At 36.8% G+C, this 17,085-nt stretch overlaps 1 protein-coding gene across 1 annotated transcript; it reads right to left on the bottom strand.

Annotated features, from left to right (window-relative positions):
- Positions 1–610: 610 nt before the first annotated feature.
- On the bottom strand, positions 611–1,285 carry CLDN17 (claudin 17; the record flags this gene model as incomplete). The annotated part of the gene is made up of 1 exon (XM_080696780.1): positions 611–1,285. The coding sequence occupies one exon, from the start codon at positions 1,283–1,285 to the stop codon at positions 611–613; it is 675 nt and encodes a 224-aa protein (XP_080552906.1).
- Between the last annotated feature and the right edge of the window lie 15,800 nt (positions 1,286–17,085).

Genomic DNA, 17,085 nt, shown 5'->3' with positions numbered 1-17,085 from the left:
TTCCTCTGAACCTCTAGTTCTAAAAGTATAGCTTCAGCAGTTAGACACATTGACATCCATATTAGTACATATGCTAAGGGAAATCAGATATCTCTTGTCTTTAAGTGTCAAATTTTTAGTGTGAATTGTCCAAAGGAACAAAAATAACTTTTCATTGGCTAGGCATTTGATGTGCATACAGATTTTCAGGATGATTGCTTAAAAATCACTATTTAAATGTTACAACATGGTTAAGAAATAATTTGGAGAAAGATAATAGATTATGTTTTAAAATACATTTATGTTTCATTACTGCTGCAATTTTAGATCTGACAGTCAATAAGAGTCATCCATCAAAGCATATCTATTAATGATTGAAGATATATGTGATTTTTGACCACACAGGTTGGAATGAGGATTGAGTCGAATAAGAGTAAATATATTTAAGATATAGGAGATCAGAAAAGTCCACAGAAGTCATTTACATTCCTGCCTCAGGTGAAAAATTAAAATTTCATCCACGTTAAATCTAGTCATAAATCAAGTTCTCCTGCCTGATTTACTTACAGTTTCTGGCAGAACTTTATAAAACACATTGACTGTAACTCATAGCCAGTGCAGAAAGCAAGTATTAGACATAACTGGAAGAGGTCTTACTAAGCACCGTCACCCTTCTTCGCTTATCTGTGTGTGGCACACTGTATGTGGGGGCTGGGTATCTGTGCCATTTCTTCTTTTTATTGCAGTAACAGAATCCACAGAGCAGACCACCTCCAATGAAGAGCACAGCAGAACTCGCCCAGCCAAGGAAAAGCGCTGCTCCCAGCTCTCTTTTCTGACCTACGTGGACAGCTGGGTCGTAGAAGTCCCTAATGATGATATTGGCTGTCCAGCACACCGGAATCAGAACAAAGATGCCCGTCAGGATGAAGAGGACTCCAGAGGTTCCCAGCAGGTACGCTTTGATTCTCTCATTAGAGGTTGCACATTGGATCTGCTTCATGCCACAGATGCCAATAAGTAGAGCAATCAAAGAGAGAGCAACGGCTACACACATGAGTGCCCGTGCGGTTTCCAGGACAGGCGGGAGAGCTAGCAGTGAAGTGTAGAACTTGCACTGAAGCCGGACCCTGGCTTGTTGAATGCAGTTCATCCAGAGTCCTTCCCAGAGCCTCTCAAAGACAATGATGTTGCTGCCAATAAAAGCCGATACTCTCCATTGAGGCAAAAGAGTTGTGGCAAGAGTCCCAACCATGCCGAGGAACCCAAGCACCAGCCCAGCGATTTGCAGAGGATAAAAAGCCATTACTTTTCCTTTGAAGACTGGTCCAATATGGAGTGGTAGACAATTCTCAAGATGAAGAACTTCGGGCTCTTTAGAGACTAGAGTTGTCTCTGATGATATTCTCCATGGCTGCTACCCATGATGTTTTACTCCAGATCAGCTGCAGTGACTGAACTCGACCTAACTAGAAGTACCTGTTGGAGATGCATGCTGTCTCTCTACATACACATTCATTTCTGGATGGATTATTCACTAGTCCTATATAATTGTGTCCCAGCCAATGAGAAGGCAGTCACAGGTGTGTCAGGGAATACTGCATTAGACTTCAGTATTTCTCATATTATTACTGTCTTAGCGATGCTGCAATTAAATGTCAAGGCTTCCATTGTGAATTGCTAATTACAGAGCTGAACACTTCCTGGCTAAAATTCACTCTGATATGAAAGTATAAATGCATGTGTTAAGCCACAGCTGAAGATAATGATAAAACTTTGCCAGTCCTTTAGAGGACAATTGACCCTTTGGACATTAGACTAGTACTTTCTTCAGGTTCAAGCCACCTTTCCTTAACATGATTAATCAACTTTGGCTTTAATAAAGAGTTTGGAATAGGGAGAAATGCTTAGCAATTCGTTTCAACCTTTACCAAAACTATTGATGTTAGGTGGAGTCTTAAGCCAGAAATTTTAATTTCACAGTTGATTCTTCATATCCAGAAAGGAAGAAGAAAGAAAATACTTGTTATAATTGATTCAAATTTACTAGTAATTATTCTATTAAAATCAAGTATTACCTCTCCCTTTGTTGAAATATGGTTAGTGTGTAAACTTTCATTAGAAGTTTCATCAGTGACAGCTTGAAATACATCACATTTGTTGAAGGTAAAAAATGTCTTATTTTTTAGAATTATATAAAAGTAGCCTTTTGAATTGGCTATGAATTTACTTAAACTTCAGATATTAGAAATGTTTTAGAGTTTCAAGGTATCCTCAAGGTCTTAAGCCCCTTATTTCCCAGATGCAGAAAGTGAATTCTATAGAGTGTTGGTTAAGAGTGTCCATGTGGGACCCAACCTAGGCCTCCAACTATGCTATTCCCCCTTGCCCTGCTGTTATGAGGTTGCAAAAACAGGACGGAGAGATGTCTTTCTAGAACTCTTTTTTTTATATGAAGAGGACTAAATCTGAAATTGAGTACTATCCACTACCACCATTTTCAGATATTTTTCAACATGAGTAAAATTTGATTAAAATTGTTTCAGAATTTAAGAGTGAAGTTGGCATTTTTGACTACCTTTTGAGGCCATTGCCCAGATAACATGGCTGTGTGAGATGCTTGGATCTTTACCCTTTCTTACAGAAGTCCATTTTTAAGGATGAAAACAAATCAAAAGCAAGCACTTCAAGTGCTCTTTACCTGGATGACATTGCAGTTTGTAAACATCATTTCATTCATCCTCAGGTTGAAGAGAGAATGGTTTATGCAAATTCATTCAGATGAAAAGAGCCCATTCATTAAGGAATATGAAAACTTTGGGGTTTCAGGCTGCATGGTCTGCTAACTCCCTCTCTAAGGAATGTGAGTCACTGAGGAAACAGATAACTTGCTTGCAGTTGAGTTTCCCAATAGCCACTGAGAAGGAAGGGTTTTTCAGTCTTTTGTTCTGGGATATGAGAAACACCCTTAACCATTCCCACCCTGTCAGGATTTCCCAATGTTGCTCTGACTTAGGACTTCCAGCTTTTCTTCCTCACTCTGGTTCTTCTTGCTTGTTCCATTTCCTTTTTAGTCCTAGGTTCACTTTGTCCTGGAAGTTTTCAGTTGGTTCTTTTCCAACTGTTTGCTTTTACTTTTTTTTTTTTTTTTTTTTTTTTTTTTTTTTTACCAAAGAGAAGCTCTAGTCTGTATTACAAGTAAATACAAGGGAGCACATATCTTTACTTATAACATATAGGTACCTATTGAATATGAGACTTATCTGGGAAACATAAATAATGTACAAGTGTTTGCTTTTGCTTCTCATGGCTAAAGTTGATTTTGAAAGTCATATTATATGTGTGTGTGTGTGTGTGTGTGTGTGTGTGTGTGTGTGTTACTGGGGATGGAAAATGGAAACAAGGGTACATTCTGTACCTGAGCTATTTATTTATTTAATTGTTTATAGTACTGAGGATTAAACCCAGCAGCATTTTGCCTCTAAGCTGCATCCTGGACCTATTTTATTATTTATTTTGAAATAGAGTATAAGGTGTGTGTGTGTGTGTGTGTGTGTGTGTGTGTGTGTGTGTTTGAGGAGGTCTCACTAAGTAGATGAAGCTAGTTTCAAACCTGTGATTCTCCCGTCTTAGTCTCACAAACACTAGAATTACAGGCATGTTTCAACATGCCCAACTTTTTTTTAAAACAGGTCTTACTAAGTTGCTGAAGCTGACCTTGAACCTTCAATCCTCCTGTTTTAGTTTCCCAAGTACTCAAATTATAGGCACAAGCTACCACACCTGGCTGCCAATGCCATTTTTACTTTCATCTCTTTTAACTTTCCTGGGAGAGAATGCTTCCCTTTTTGTTCTTTCTGTAGTTGCCATCCCTGTCTACCTCCTCTGAAGTCCTTGTTCCACCAACCGTTCCCTTCCTTTTTTATGACTATGTGCTCTCCCTTTACCTGTATTGTCTTTTACAGAAGAAATATACTTGCCTACCTTCCATTTTGAAAATCCATATCCGTATTCCTTGCTATGTATTCATTAAGTTGGCTCCCATTTTTCATTGTTCCACACATTAAAATTTGCCTTCCATCAGCATGGTACCACGAGAACCTTGCAATAAATGATGCAGGCTTCCTAAGCATCCTAACTAGTACTTTCAAACAATACTGCCATATTTTTATCTACTGGCCCTTTCTGTAAAGATAACAACCAATCATTGCATTCTTATGCTGCGGTAAGAATCATGTGCTTTGGGGAGGGGTTTTGTCGTGGCTTGATACATTCTTCATCCATCTTGAGCATGTTTTCAAACTTCTCAAAACTACTTGTTCTACAAAACCATCATCATTATCATCATCATCATCTCCTAGTGCTGAGTTGAAGCAAATTAAATTATAGAATATGTGCAAAGTACTCATTCCAAGCAAGTGCCCAGAAAAGGTTTGATGTCAATATTTCTTTCATTTGTTAGTTATGTAATCAAAGCTAGTACTTCTGCTCCATCTCAGGCTTGTCCTTTTATAGTCTCCCTTAACCAGGTTTGTTTGTTTCATCTACGGCTTCATATGCACCTCAGCACTCTGCTTACACACTCTCTCCAGCGAGTCATAGGCAAGGTCACTACTTCTACTATTACCTGCCAGGTTCTAAGTTCTGGATTTTTTTATCTTCAGCCCAAGTATTATTCTGCTTATCACTCTCAGTTCTTTTACTGTTCTTCCCCAGACCCTGTTTTAGCCCCTTCAATCAATAGGAACCTGAGACACTCACATGTTACACTCATTTTTCTTCAAGAAAATCAAACAATTCTTTGCTGAAAATGTTGCAGTAAAAACCTCCCAGCGGTGAGTAATCTCCAGAGCTGGCATCATCTGAAGCCTTCACTAAACTTGACTTCTCTCCATGTTCAATATTCTTCTGTTTCTTTTTCTCAGGTGTTTATCCCATAGAAAAACCTAATAATATTGATCTCTGCCTCATAGCCAGCTTCTCAGGAAACCCAAATGATCGACAACTTATTCTAGTGTGTTAGATCTATCTCCTGTTCTAACATTGTTATGCCTTAATTTGTACCTTCAACATTCTCATCTGAGCCATTTCGATAATGACTTACCTAGTCTCCTTGCCTCTGGTTGTACACTGTTCTGATCAAAAGTCCATGGAGAAGCTATAAAGACCTTACTGAACCCAAATATGAACATATTTTCATCTTATTTAAAATTTTTCAGCAGATCTCCAGTGTCTGACCAGACACCACACACACACACACACACACACACACACACACACACTCCTTAAATTTGGCTCCTCCCCAGCTTTAAACAACTTTAGTGGGGCATGGTGGGACATGCTTGCAATCCCAGCACTTGGGAGGCAGAGACAGGAGGATCACACAGGTTCGAAGCCAGCCTCAGCTACTTAGTGAGGCTCTCAGCAAGTTAGTGAGACCCTGTTTCCAAATAAAATATTGAAAAAAAACTAGGTCTGGGAGTGTAGCCCGGAGGTAGAAAGCCCCTGGGTTTCTTCCCCAGTACCCCCCCAAAAAAAAACAAAAACAAAACAAGACAACTTTAAAGGGGCTAGAGGTATAGCTTGGAGGTAGAATGCCCCTGGGTGCAATTCCCAGTAAAATCAGACAGGGGAGCAAAATAAAAATGAAGTACCATTTGGAAGTTTACTGCAATACTCCAAATGGGAGATAATAAAAGAGGGTTCGAGTAGGGCAACATGAAGAAACACATCCATGTTATGTATAGGAAATACAGCTGGTGGAGTGAGTGATGGAGCAGAGGTAGAGAAAGGCGTTGGAGATGACTGCCATATCATTGACCTCAGCATCACTGTACACAAGGCTGCGTTTGCTGAGATGAAAGGCATTGAAGAATGAATGACCTTATAGAAAAAGATCAAGAGTCAGTTTTCAAATGTGAAGTCTGAGTTGTCTGTCATTCCTCCTAGTAAAAGATGTAGAAAATTATGCTATTATACATATTCGTATGTAACTCCTCCATTGAACAACCTCAGCGTTCTTCCTCTCCTATCCTTCCGTTGAAGCTTTGCTGAGATTTCCCCTCCATCGTCTGGAGTCCCTCTGGTATTACCACTACTCCCTAGCTTGAACATATTAGAGAAAACATATGTCCCTTCTCTTTCTGTGCTTGACTAATCTCACTTAACATAATGTTCTCCAGCTCCTTCCATCTTCTTGCAAATGCTATTATTTTATTTTTTTATAGCTGAATAAAATTCCATTGTGTGTGTTTCCCATAATTTTGCAATCCATTCATCTGGACACTCTCTACTGGGGGGGAGGGAAAGGGAAGGAGAAGGGCATGAAGCACAATGTAAATGTACACCACTCTCAATATGTTCCACTTATAAAAAAATAAAAATTAAATTTAAAAAATATGTAGAAAATTAGATGCTTTGGCCCTCTTAGTGACAGTCTTGACTTTACTCATGTAAGAGGCTATCCTGCTCCGAAATCATCTAGTATTAGACCACAATCGGTAAGAAAAATCTGACAACACAGATGGCTGACTTACTTCACCATGATGTCCTCCCGGGACTTGTATTGAGGTCTCAGAGAATCTAATTTAGGTTGAGAACTTTTCGACTTCTTTCTGTAAAACTGTGTCAGACTTTCACTTTCAGCATGAGATTCAAGTGAATAGAAGTGGAAGTATAACATCATTATAGGAAAATTAGGGCACTGCAGGTGTTTCATCTTGCCTTACTTCTCTTACTTTTCAGGAGTTCTTCCACATCTGAGAGGGTTCAGACATTCTCCTAATCTACTGCATGTCTATTTTGAAAGATATGACCTATCTCCCTCTGTGGCCAGTTCAGGTTTTAACAAGGATAAATGAATAAAAAAAGTTTTAACTGAGTGGAAGGTGAGTTAGAGTTGTGGCAATGTGGGGATATGGCTGAACTTTCATTATAGATAGGAGATGCATCTAGTGACACACATTTGAGGCTCTATATCAGTAAATGTTTACACATTTCTATTCTATCATCATGGTCCCCATTACTGAGTTACATGTATGCTATTACTTCTACTTCTTGTATTTTAACTCCATTAGCCATTTTTTTGTGTGTGTGGGTCTGGGGATGGAACTTAGGGGCATTTGACCTCCGAGTTACACCCTGCCCTATTTTTATTCTTTATTTTGAAACATGGTCTCACTAAGTGGCAGAGGGCCTCACTAAGAGCTGAGGCTGTCCACAAACTGCTATCCTCCTGTCTCAACCTCCCGAGTGCTGGGATGACAAGCGTGTGCCACCATGGCCAGTTCCCCTTAGCCATTTTGATGCATGCACATTACTCATTTAATAATTAGTAATTTTCCTCTGGATTTTGATTCAAATTTGGTCACAAGAGAATTTTTTCTCTGAATCCTCAGATCATATCATCTTTAACACTATCCCACTCCTGCTGTTATTCTCATCTTTCTTAGTACTGTGCATTTTTAGCTATAGCACATTTTTACAAGCTCTAAATAAATGTACATTTCTATTAATATTTAAGTAATTTTTCAACTGAAATGCTTATTCTATAAGAACAGAACCGTGTATGCTGTTCACCGTAAGATTTCCAGTACACAATATAGATTATTCAATCAATAGTAGGTGCCCAAGAAATATCATTTAAATGAATGACTTAATCAATACAATATTTCAGTTAGATCATCTCCCAATTTAAGTTTCAATATTTAATTATGTCTTCCTAAATTATAAATTTGCAGTCTGAATATTTTTCTATGAAGAGTGAATTTAAATAATAGAATATTTATCTTATTTGTTAAAAAACCCAAAACTTTCTATTTCTGAAATCTTTTGGGGACTAATCTCAAAGCCATCTAATTAAAGTCTGATACATCACCTAGTAGTTAAAATTATTCTATTATCTTTCATTATTAATGCATATTTCAACTATTCAAAGCCTTCTAACATACCAGTATTACAGATAGACTTTCCTGTGAAACCAGTCAGAGAAATTTCAAGTTCTACTCCAAATAGATCAAACTTGTATTAATCAAGTATATTCTATAGAAATATTTGAATTCATCTTCCTTCCTTCCTTCTTCATTCTTTTCTTCCATCTCATACAGCTGTAGAAAGAATTTTAAAAGACTTGCAAAAACAAAAACTGATGGCATTTTCTTTATGAAAAGCAAACAAGGATTTCAGGGATATGGTAAAATAATAGTGGAAACAGAATATAAAAGAGTATATAGTGTGTCCATGAATGATGTGCTTTTACTAAATATTGGATATGAATTTGCCTCTAAGGCTATTAACAGTAACTAAGAGTTTCCAAGCCAAATAAAAACAAAATAAACAATTGTCCAGGAGTTATAAAACTCCTCTTACTTTTGACACCAGAAAGAACTCTCTAATTGTACAATGCACAGCATCCTTACAGTAAATGGACACATTTTACCAGATGTTTCTTATTTCACAGGAGATTTAATAAAGTGGTTCAGGTCTTAAAATTTTAGATCACTGATCCTCAGCCCGGACTTCATATGGGGATTATCTGTAGGAACTTTGAAATATTACGAGTGCCATTACCGCTGTCTTCCATTAAACCCGATCCTGGAGGCGGGCTTTGTCAACAGCATTGTTATTTGCTTTGGTGTTTCTACCATAGATGTATCCGTATTTTATTTAAAAAGTTATTACATTGAGATTCCATTTAAGTTAGAATGGTAATCATCAAGCAGGCAAACAATAATAAATGCTGATGAAAATATGGGGAAAATGTAACATTGCACACTGTTCTTGGGATTGTAAATTAGTACAAACACTATGCAGATGAGTATGGAGAGTCCTCAAAATAATGGAACCAGCGTTTTTCCCTATCATTCAACCCCTCCACTTATTTTCAACAGAATTAAAGGCAGAAAACTATAGTGATACATGCTTACCCATGTTTACAGCAGCACATTCACAACAGACAATTTATGGAATCAAACTAGGTGTGCATCAGTATTTTAAAAGGACTCCCTGTAGCCGGGCGTGGTAGCGCACGCTTGTAATCCCCATGCTTGGGAGGCAGAGACAGGAGAATTGCGCGGGTTTGGAGCCAGCCTTGCTGGCTTAAGAGACCCTGTTTTCAAATAAAAATACAAAAAATAGGTGTCTGGGAGTGTAACTCAGAGTTAGGTATAACGGTTTCCAGGAACCCCAGTACCAACAAAAAAAAAAGGACTCCCTGTGATATGAACATGTGAACTGGAATCAAAACATTTGTTTGAGTATCTATTTCAATGGCTCAGTTTGAGTTTTTATTTAGAATCATATAAGGAGACTGACTTACTAGCTATATAATATCTCATATCTCACTAATTAAATCAAAATCACTCAAGATGGAGCTAGGCATCAGCTTGCTTGCTTTTCCCTTCCTTCCTTCCTTCCATTTTTCTTTATTTGTGGTACTAGGGATAAAACCCAGAAGCATTCTACCTCTGAGCTATACCCCCAGCCCTAGTTTTTAGTCTTTTTGTTTTCTGAAACAGGGTCTCACTGGGTTGCAAAGGGCATCACTAGCTGAGGCTGCCCGTGAACCGGGAGCCTCCTGTCTCAGCCTCCTGAATGCTGGGATTGCAAGCATGTGCCACCAATCCTGGCTTCATCAGCATTATTTAAATGCTTTAAATGACCCTAGAATGTAGCTGGGGTAGAGAGCTACTGACTGCTGTAAATGGATGGATTGTATACCCTTAAGCAATTTTACATTAATATTACTTTTCCCAGTAGTGCTTTTGAGTCTTAAGAGTGAATTTGAAGTTGTACTCTGACGAGAACCTAGAGTATAAATATTGCTGGTTAGGCTTAGTCTTATATGAGTAGGCAGTGAAAAGCTTTGAAATAAAACTGATAAATCCATTGCTCTTATTTCTCTGCAATTAGACAACATTATTTTTAAAAAGCCCGTGAAGGGCATGATATTTATCAATTATAATTGAAAAGACTTTAACTGGGACATCAGCACAGCACTTCTCAAAGTGAATTATAATTAAATACTGTTTAAAAAGCAATTTAAAAATATATTTGATATGATTCTATTTGATGCATTACAATTACATATCATACTGAAGTATAGAGTGTTAGGAACATACATGCCCACAACTCTTGGAGAGCTTTCCTCTGAGCCCCAACCCTTATCTCCCACTCCCATACAGGACTTTGAGATTGAAATTAGAAATTGTATATACCTAAATACCATTATTTCAACTGTTAAATTTTTATATCTGTCCCTCCTTCTCTCTCCCTTAAACCCCCTCCATCACTGCATTAGAATCTCTGTTCTTCTAGCTGCTGTCACACTTCTTTCCTATTTTTTATATAGCTTCTCTGTATAAAAGAAAACATACAACTATTTGTTCTTTCCCATTGGCTAATCTTGCTTAGCATAATATTTTCAAGTTCCATCCATTTTCCTGTAATACTATTTATGAAAGAATATTACTTCAATTATATTCAGGCATAAAATGTGGTATACCCTTTTACATTTATGGGTCTTCCCCAAACACTAAAACTAATATAATTAATAAATTGAGTACAGACAAAGTTGATATCTAAGCTATCAACTTTGGTTTGGTAAATAATCTTGAAATTTAATATTAAATTCTACATGCTAAATTTACTAGAAAAAGATGTACTTTCATAATCTCTCCTCCGCTTGTCATTTTTATTTATTATATTTTAAGTGTGCTCTACCGATATCTAAAGCCTCCATTTATCATTGTCACTTGTTTTACTTTCAAGAATGAGATATTTTTTAACCTTATTCAGTAGTCTGACAAGCAAAAACATTTTATTTTTCTTTTGGAGCTATTAGTTCAGTTGAGGGAGGGGAGACATTTTTATTTTTGTTTTTTTTAATTTTTTTATTGGCGTCTTAAGATCATACATAATAGTGGAGCTCATTGCTACATATTGGTACATGCAGATAACATATGTAATTTGAGCAAAAACATTCGAGAACATATCTTAAAAATACTGGCAACATTAAAAATATGATTCTTTATTGCATATTTACTTCTATATTTCTAATTAACTGTAGAAAGATCAGATGTGCTTACTCCTTATACTTGATGCACATATGATAAATATTCAGCAAGTTTTTAATTTCATTTTGTCTTACTTAGTTTTATATCATAGAAGAATGATATTCCTTTATGTTATTTATTTATTTATTTATTTATTTATTTATTTACTTAGATGGTGCTGGGGATGGAACCCAGGGGCCTTCTACCTCCAGGATACACTCCCAGACCTATTTTATATTTTATTTGGAAACAGGGTCTCTTAAGCCAGCTGAGCCTGGCTTCGAACCTGAGCGATCCTCCTGTCTCAGCCTCCCAAGCGCGGGGATTACAAGCATGCGCCACCACGCCTGGCATCCTTTATTTTGTTTGAGACTATAAACTCTTAATTTATTTGTGCAATATAAGAAATTTAAAAAAACTCTTCTTTTGTAACTCTAGACAAAAGTAGAAGAAACCATAGAAGAGCAAATAAGGTAATCTAAATGAAGAGGATAGGAGGAGGAAAGAAAGAAATTGGATATTGTACATGATGTACGTTTATAACTATATCAAAGTCAATCAGTAAGCCAACATGAGAAGGAGGGAGGGGGAGTTAGTGGGCTGAGAACTGAGGGAGGACTAAATAAGTAATGTGTCCATGTATGCCTCTACCATCTTGTGCCCTATGTGACTACAATGCTCCAGTAAACGAAAAGTTTTTAATGCGTGTAAGTCTTCATGTGTCTCAAAAAAGCGTCATATCTTTATAAATAACAACAAATAAGCTAACCAGTATCTGTATTAAATGGACCCAAGTGTTCATACCTTAAAATTTGGAAAAATCGAATCTGAAGAATCAGACATTAATCACAGTAAATGTCTTAGGTTTCACTCTAGAAAATCTCTTGTTTGGGTCGGTGTGATCATTCATACAATTGCTAATCTAGGGCATGAAATCATAGGGCAGTAGACAAGTTTAGATGTCAACCAGATATTCCAAAATAACTTAACACCTTTATCGAGCAGATGTACTTCTCTAAATATTTTTGACTCCCATGTTCCTCTGTAAATCAGTTTAAAGGACACAGAAGTGTCTGTCAAACGGTCCGTTTCCTCTTCTGTATAACTGAATTAAATAAGATGATGTAAATTTCTTAACTTGATGCATATGGTAAATGTTTTTCACATATCAATTCAAAATATGTCCACTTAGTAATTTCTTTTAATATAGTAGTTTGAGGTAATCTAAATAGTAAATTTTATTATATTTTAAATTGATACTTTTTTAGCCGGGCATGGTGGCACACGCTTGTAATCCCAGCATTTGGGGGGCTGAGACCAGAGGATCATGGTTCGCAGACAGCCTCAGCTACTTTGTGAGGCTGTCTGCAACTTAGTGAGACCCGGTTTCAAAATAAAAAATAAAAAAATAGGGCAGGGGATGTAGCTTGGAGGTCCAATGCCCCTGGGTTCCATCCCCAGACCCACAAAAATAAAAAAATTGATACTTTTTAGAATAATTTTAGATTAACAGAAAAATTATGAAGAGAGTACAGAGTATTCATGTACAGCACATTCAGTTCTTCCTGTTACTGATACTACATGATAGTATGGGGCCGTTATTAAACCAAAATGATAACATTGCTGTTAACTAAAATTCATAATTTATTCACATTTCCTTAGATTTTTATCTAGCATTCATTTTCTGTTCCCATTATCTTTGTCACATCTCTTTGACTCTTTGCTTTTGATAGATTCCCCAACTCTTCTTATTGTTGACGACTTAGACAGTTGCAGAGTACTTCTCAGTTATTTCTTAGAATGCCCTTTTATTGCAATTGACTTGATGTTTCTCTCATGACAAAATTGGGGGCTTAAGATCATAGGATATTGGGGAAAGAACATCAACGAGGTCAAGTCCTGTTTGCAACATCCTATACTATCAACATGATTTATGACTGTTGGTGTTGAGCTCGTTCACCTGGCTGGAAAGAAGTTTATCAGATGTTCCCACTGTCAAATTATTCCTTCCACTTTCTGTACAGGACTCTTTGAAATAAAATCATTATACAGAACACACATTTAATAAGTACAGTATTTGTTTTAATTATTTAGAATTCTTATGCATAAGAGATTTGTCTTTGTTCCCCTATTTATTAATTTTCTCAGGCATTATATCAAAATAAAATCATAATGTGAGCTGGGCGTGGTGGTGCATGCTTGTAATCCCAGCATTCGGGAGGCTGAGACTGGAGGATCGCGGTTCGCGGGCAGCATCAGCTTAGTGAGGCCGTCCACAACCCAGTAAGACCTTGTTTCAAAATAAAGAATAAAGGCCGGGTGTGGTGGCGCACGCTTGTAATCCACGCGCTTGGGAGGCAGAGACAGGAGGATCGCGCAGGTTCGAAGCCAGCTGCGGGCGCTGGCTTAGGAGACCCTGTTTCCAAATAAAAATGTAAAAATAAGCCTGGGAGTGTAGCCTGGAGGTAAAAGGGCTTCCAGGAACCCCAGTACCACCACCAAAAAAAAAAAAAAAAAAAGAATAAAAAATTGGGCAGGGGGTGTAGCTCAGAGGTCGAATGCCCCTGGGTTCCATCCCCAGACCCCCCCAAAAAAAAATCATAATGTGAATTTTATTCTCTCAATAATGATATAAAGAGCTTTATTTGTTTTGATATTCAAATTGTCCCAGTTTTGGTCATTGGAAGTTCATTCCGTTGTCCCCTGTGCCCCTTTAACCATCACTTCTACTTTCTGGGGCCACAAAATGTTCTGTGTTCATCTTGTATGTTTCCAGTCCTCAAATCGGCCCTGTCTCTTAAGAGCTCTGACTTTATTTTTTTTTATTAGAGACTGGTATTAGAAGCCAATCTATGAGTTCTAGCTTTCTTCTTGCTATTGTGGTGTCATATTTCTAACCCTTTCAGCTAATATAATGAAAAAATAGATTGTCTCCTAGACTATATATATATATCAAATTCTTGTAATCAGTGAATTTGTGCTCAATGAGGAGAGAGGCCTTTAACCTTATTATGTATTCTCACCAAATACAGGCAAAAAACTAGCATGCAAGTTCATGTGACATGACTATTGAGTAAAATAAGTGAACGCAATGTGCCGTCCCGTGAGGATCCCCAGTCACTGCTCCTTCTGTGAACTCTGGAATCGCTCCTCTTTCTACAGCCAATTGGACAGTCCTGCACTTTGGAGTCTACCAGACATCTCAAATGCAGTTTGCTCATAACCAAACTCTTATTCACACAAACTCCTCTAAATTACTCTTTTACTATCGCAGTAAATACAATTTCTATATATTGTGTTTACCAGCTTCCAAACCTTGACAGCATTCATTTTCTCTACCATTTTGTCTTACATTCCAACATATAGTCCATCCCAGATTCTCAATAACTTGTCTTTAAATCTCAAATTTATTTCCCACTGTCACCACTGCTAATATTTTCCAACTGACCAAATTACCGACATTGTTTTACTATGTATTGAAATGTATTAATGCTGCCATTTGTTCTGTTATTTTTTAGTGCATTATAGTCTCACATCATAATGTAGATCACGTTGAAAACGGCATACAGTCACGCAGTACTTGGTGCCCCCCCTTACCTCCCCATTTCTCTCCCTCCCAATACTAAGTGCCCAGATTGAAAATATTATATTTAATATATACTTATCTTACCAGTATACAATACATAGCTACTAGCTTTGATGGACTAGGTCATTTCATTTCTCTGGCCACTGTACAAAATCTATTACAATATAAAACAGTGGTTCTCAGTTAGGGGCAAGTGGCCCTGGGAGATTTTGGTGGTATTTGGAGACATTTCCAGTTGCCACAATCAGACGGTTGGAATGTTATTCCATGGGAAGAGGCTAGGGCTGCTTCTGAACATGCTGCATTGCACAAAGCAGGGCCTGCCCATGAAATCATGGTTCTGATTATGGCACTTAGATAATGCTACACAGTTCTATGCTACAATAATCATCTTTGTATACAATCTTTGCATTAATAGCATCAAGTCTCAGAGAAGCCCTGTGGGGTTGGTATTACTTCCATCTTTCAGAAGAGGATTTTGGGCAAGGGAAACTAATAGGTAATGTCAAGATCCAGCCCGGGCAGCTTGACTGCAGAGCCATGTTTTATAATACTGTCTGTTGTTAAGTTTGTTTCATCAGTTAAACTGAAGTCAAAGTCTCCTTTTAACTGAAAAAAAACTATGAGTTTATCTTATAAGAAAATTAAAAATTTTAATTTGTTTTGATAGAGAGGGAAAATTATTTATTTCCTGGGTCAGTTTCTCCACAGCTAATTAGAAAGTTACTGTTTCACTGTGAAAGATGGTAATGAAAAAACCAAAGCTTTCTATCATCTGAATACAGTGCTTTCTCTTTGTGTTTTTAATGGGGGATCATAAAAGTGGATCATGGGGACACTTGAAGCTTTATGTAGCTCTGCTCATCCATATAATATGTGAATGCATATTTTGTATTGTTTAGTGGTAAAAGAGAATAAAAGAACAGACACACCTTTCTCTAATAAAAAAAAAAAAACAATCAGAAGAGAATCTGAATCACCCAGACCCTTTATTATGGTTGAAGTCACAGGACAGAGAAATTTTAATTAGAGAATGGCCTGAGGAACAGAAGATTTATATAGATAATCTAACTTTACAGCATTCCCAAGAGTGAGAAGCAGCAGGTGCTACACCTGTACCAGACTCTGGGAAAAGTGACAGTATAGGATATCTCCATAAGTTGGCCAAAGGGAGTCTATAAATCATTACCTAGAATTGTTTTCCTCTGCATTTGAGCACTCTTTTTCATTCATTATTTTTTCATTGAGACATATTTATACAATTTGAGTTTTTAGTGTAGGTACATATTATATGTCATGAGGTGCAATATGATTTTGGGGTTTAGATAAATATTACCAGAGTATTAGGTAATAATCACCTCAGAATAATCAGCACAGCCATTCCTTTGAACTTTGATCATTTACATGGTGAGTAATTTCAAAATCCTCTCTTCTTTGTTGAGAAAGAATTCATTGTTAATTATGTTCACTTTGCTGTGTCACTGAATACCAAAACTTATTTCATGTGTCTAATTATAACATCATATCAGATGAACTTCTCCTTGTCCCTTTTCCCCAGTCTCAGGTAACTATTAGTCTACTCTCAAATTCTATAAAATAACCTTTCCTGATTCCACATGCCAGTGAGATCACATGGTGCTTGTCTTTCTGTGTCTGGCTTATTTCACTTAAGATACTGTTTTCCAGGTCCATCCCTGCCATTTTATTTATTTATTTTTTAATATTTTAGAATGAAATATTTTATTGAATTCAATGTCAATTACACAATGTATTAACTTTATTTAGCAGGGGGAAAAGCCACTATTAATTAAGTTATGATATACTAGCATTATATTTGATTAGCAGATGCATCCTGATTTTAGAGATATTAAAATGTTTTTTCCATTTATTTTTTATTTAATTTTTTAAACAAATTTTTTATTGAACATAAATGGTATACATTTAAACTATATTTGGTGCCCTCTCCACCCACCCCCTTTTTTCCTTCCCACTTCCCACCAATGGTTGTCCATGTTAACCATGTCATATTCATAATTTTACACATATTCATAATTTTATACATATTCATAATTTTACACATATTCATAATTTTATACATAATGTAGACTCTCATTAATCAAGATCAGCCTTCCTCCTCTCCTATCTTTCCATTCAAACTTTGCTGACAAGATTTCATGATTTTCAATGTACAAATAATATTTCCCCATTTATCTATTGATGAACTTGTAGGCTGGTTCATATTCTGGCTATTGTTAATAGGGAAACAATAAACATGGGAGTGCAGGTATCTTTATAATGTTGATTCCATTTTCTTTGGTATATACCCAAAAGTAAGAATGGTGGATCATATAGTTGGTTTTATTTTTAGCTTATTGAGGAGCCTCTGAAACATTTTCCATAAAAGCTGCGCTAATTTACATTCTCACCAGCAGTGTTTAAGAGTTGTACTCTCTCCACATCCTCATCTGC

The sequence above is a fragment of the Muscardinus avellanarius genome, assembly GCF_963383645.1.
Source record: "Muscardinus avellanarius genome assembly, chromosome: 5".
NCBI lineage: Eukaryota > Metazoa > Chordata > Mammalia > Rodentia > Gliridae > Muscardinus > Muscardinus avellanarius.
The sequence above is the reverse complement of the archived record's forward strand: the minus strand, read 5'-3'. Positions and strand labels throughout refer to the sequence as shown.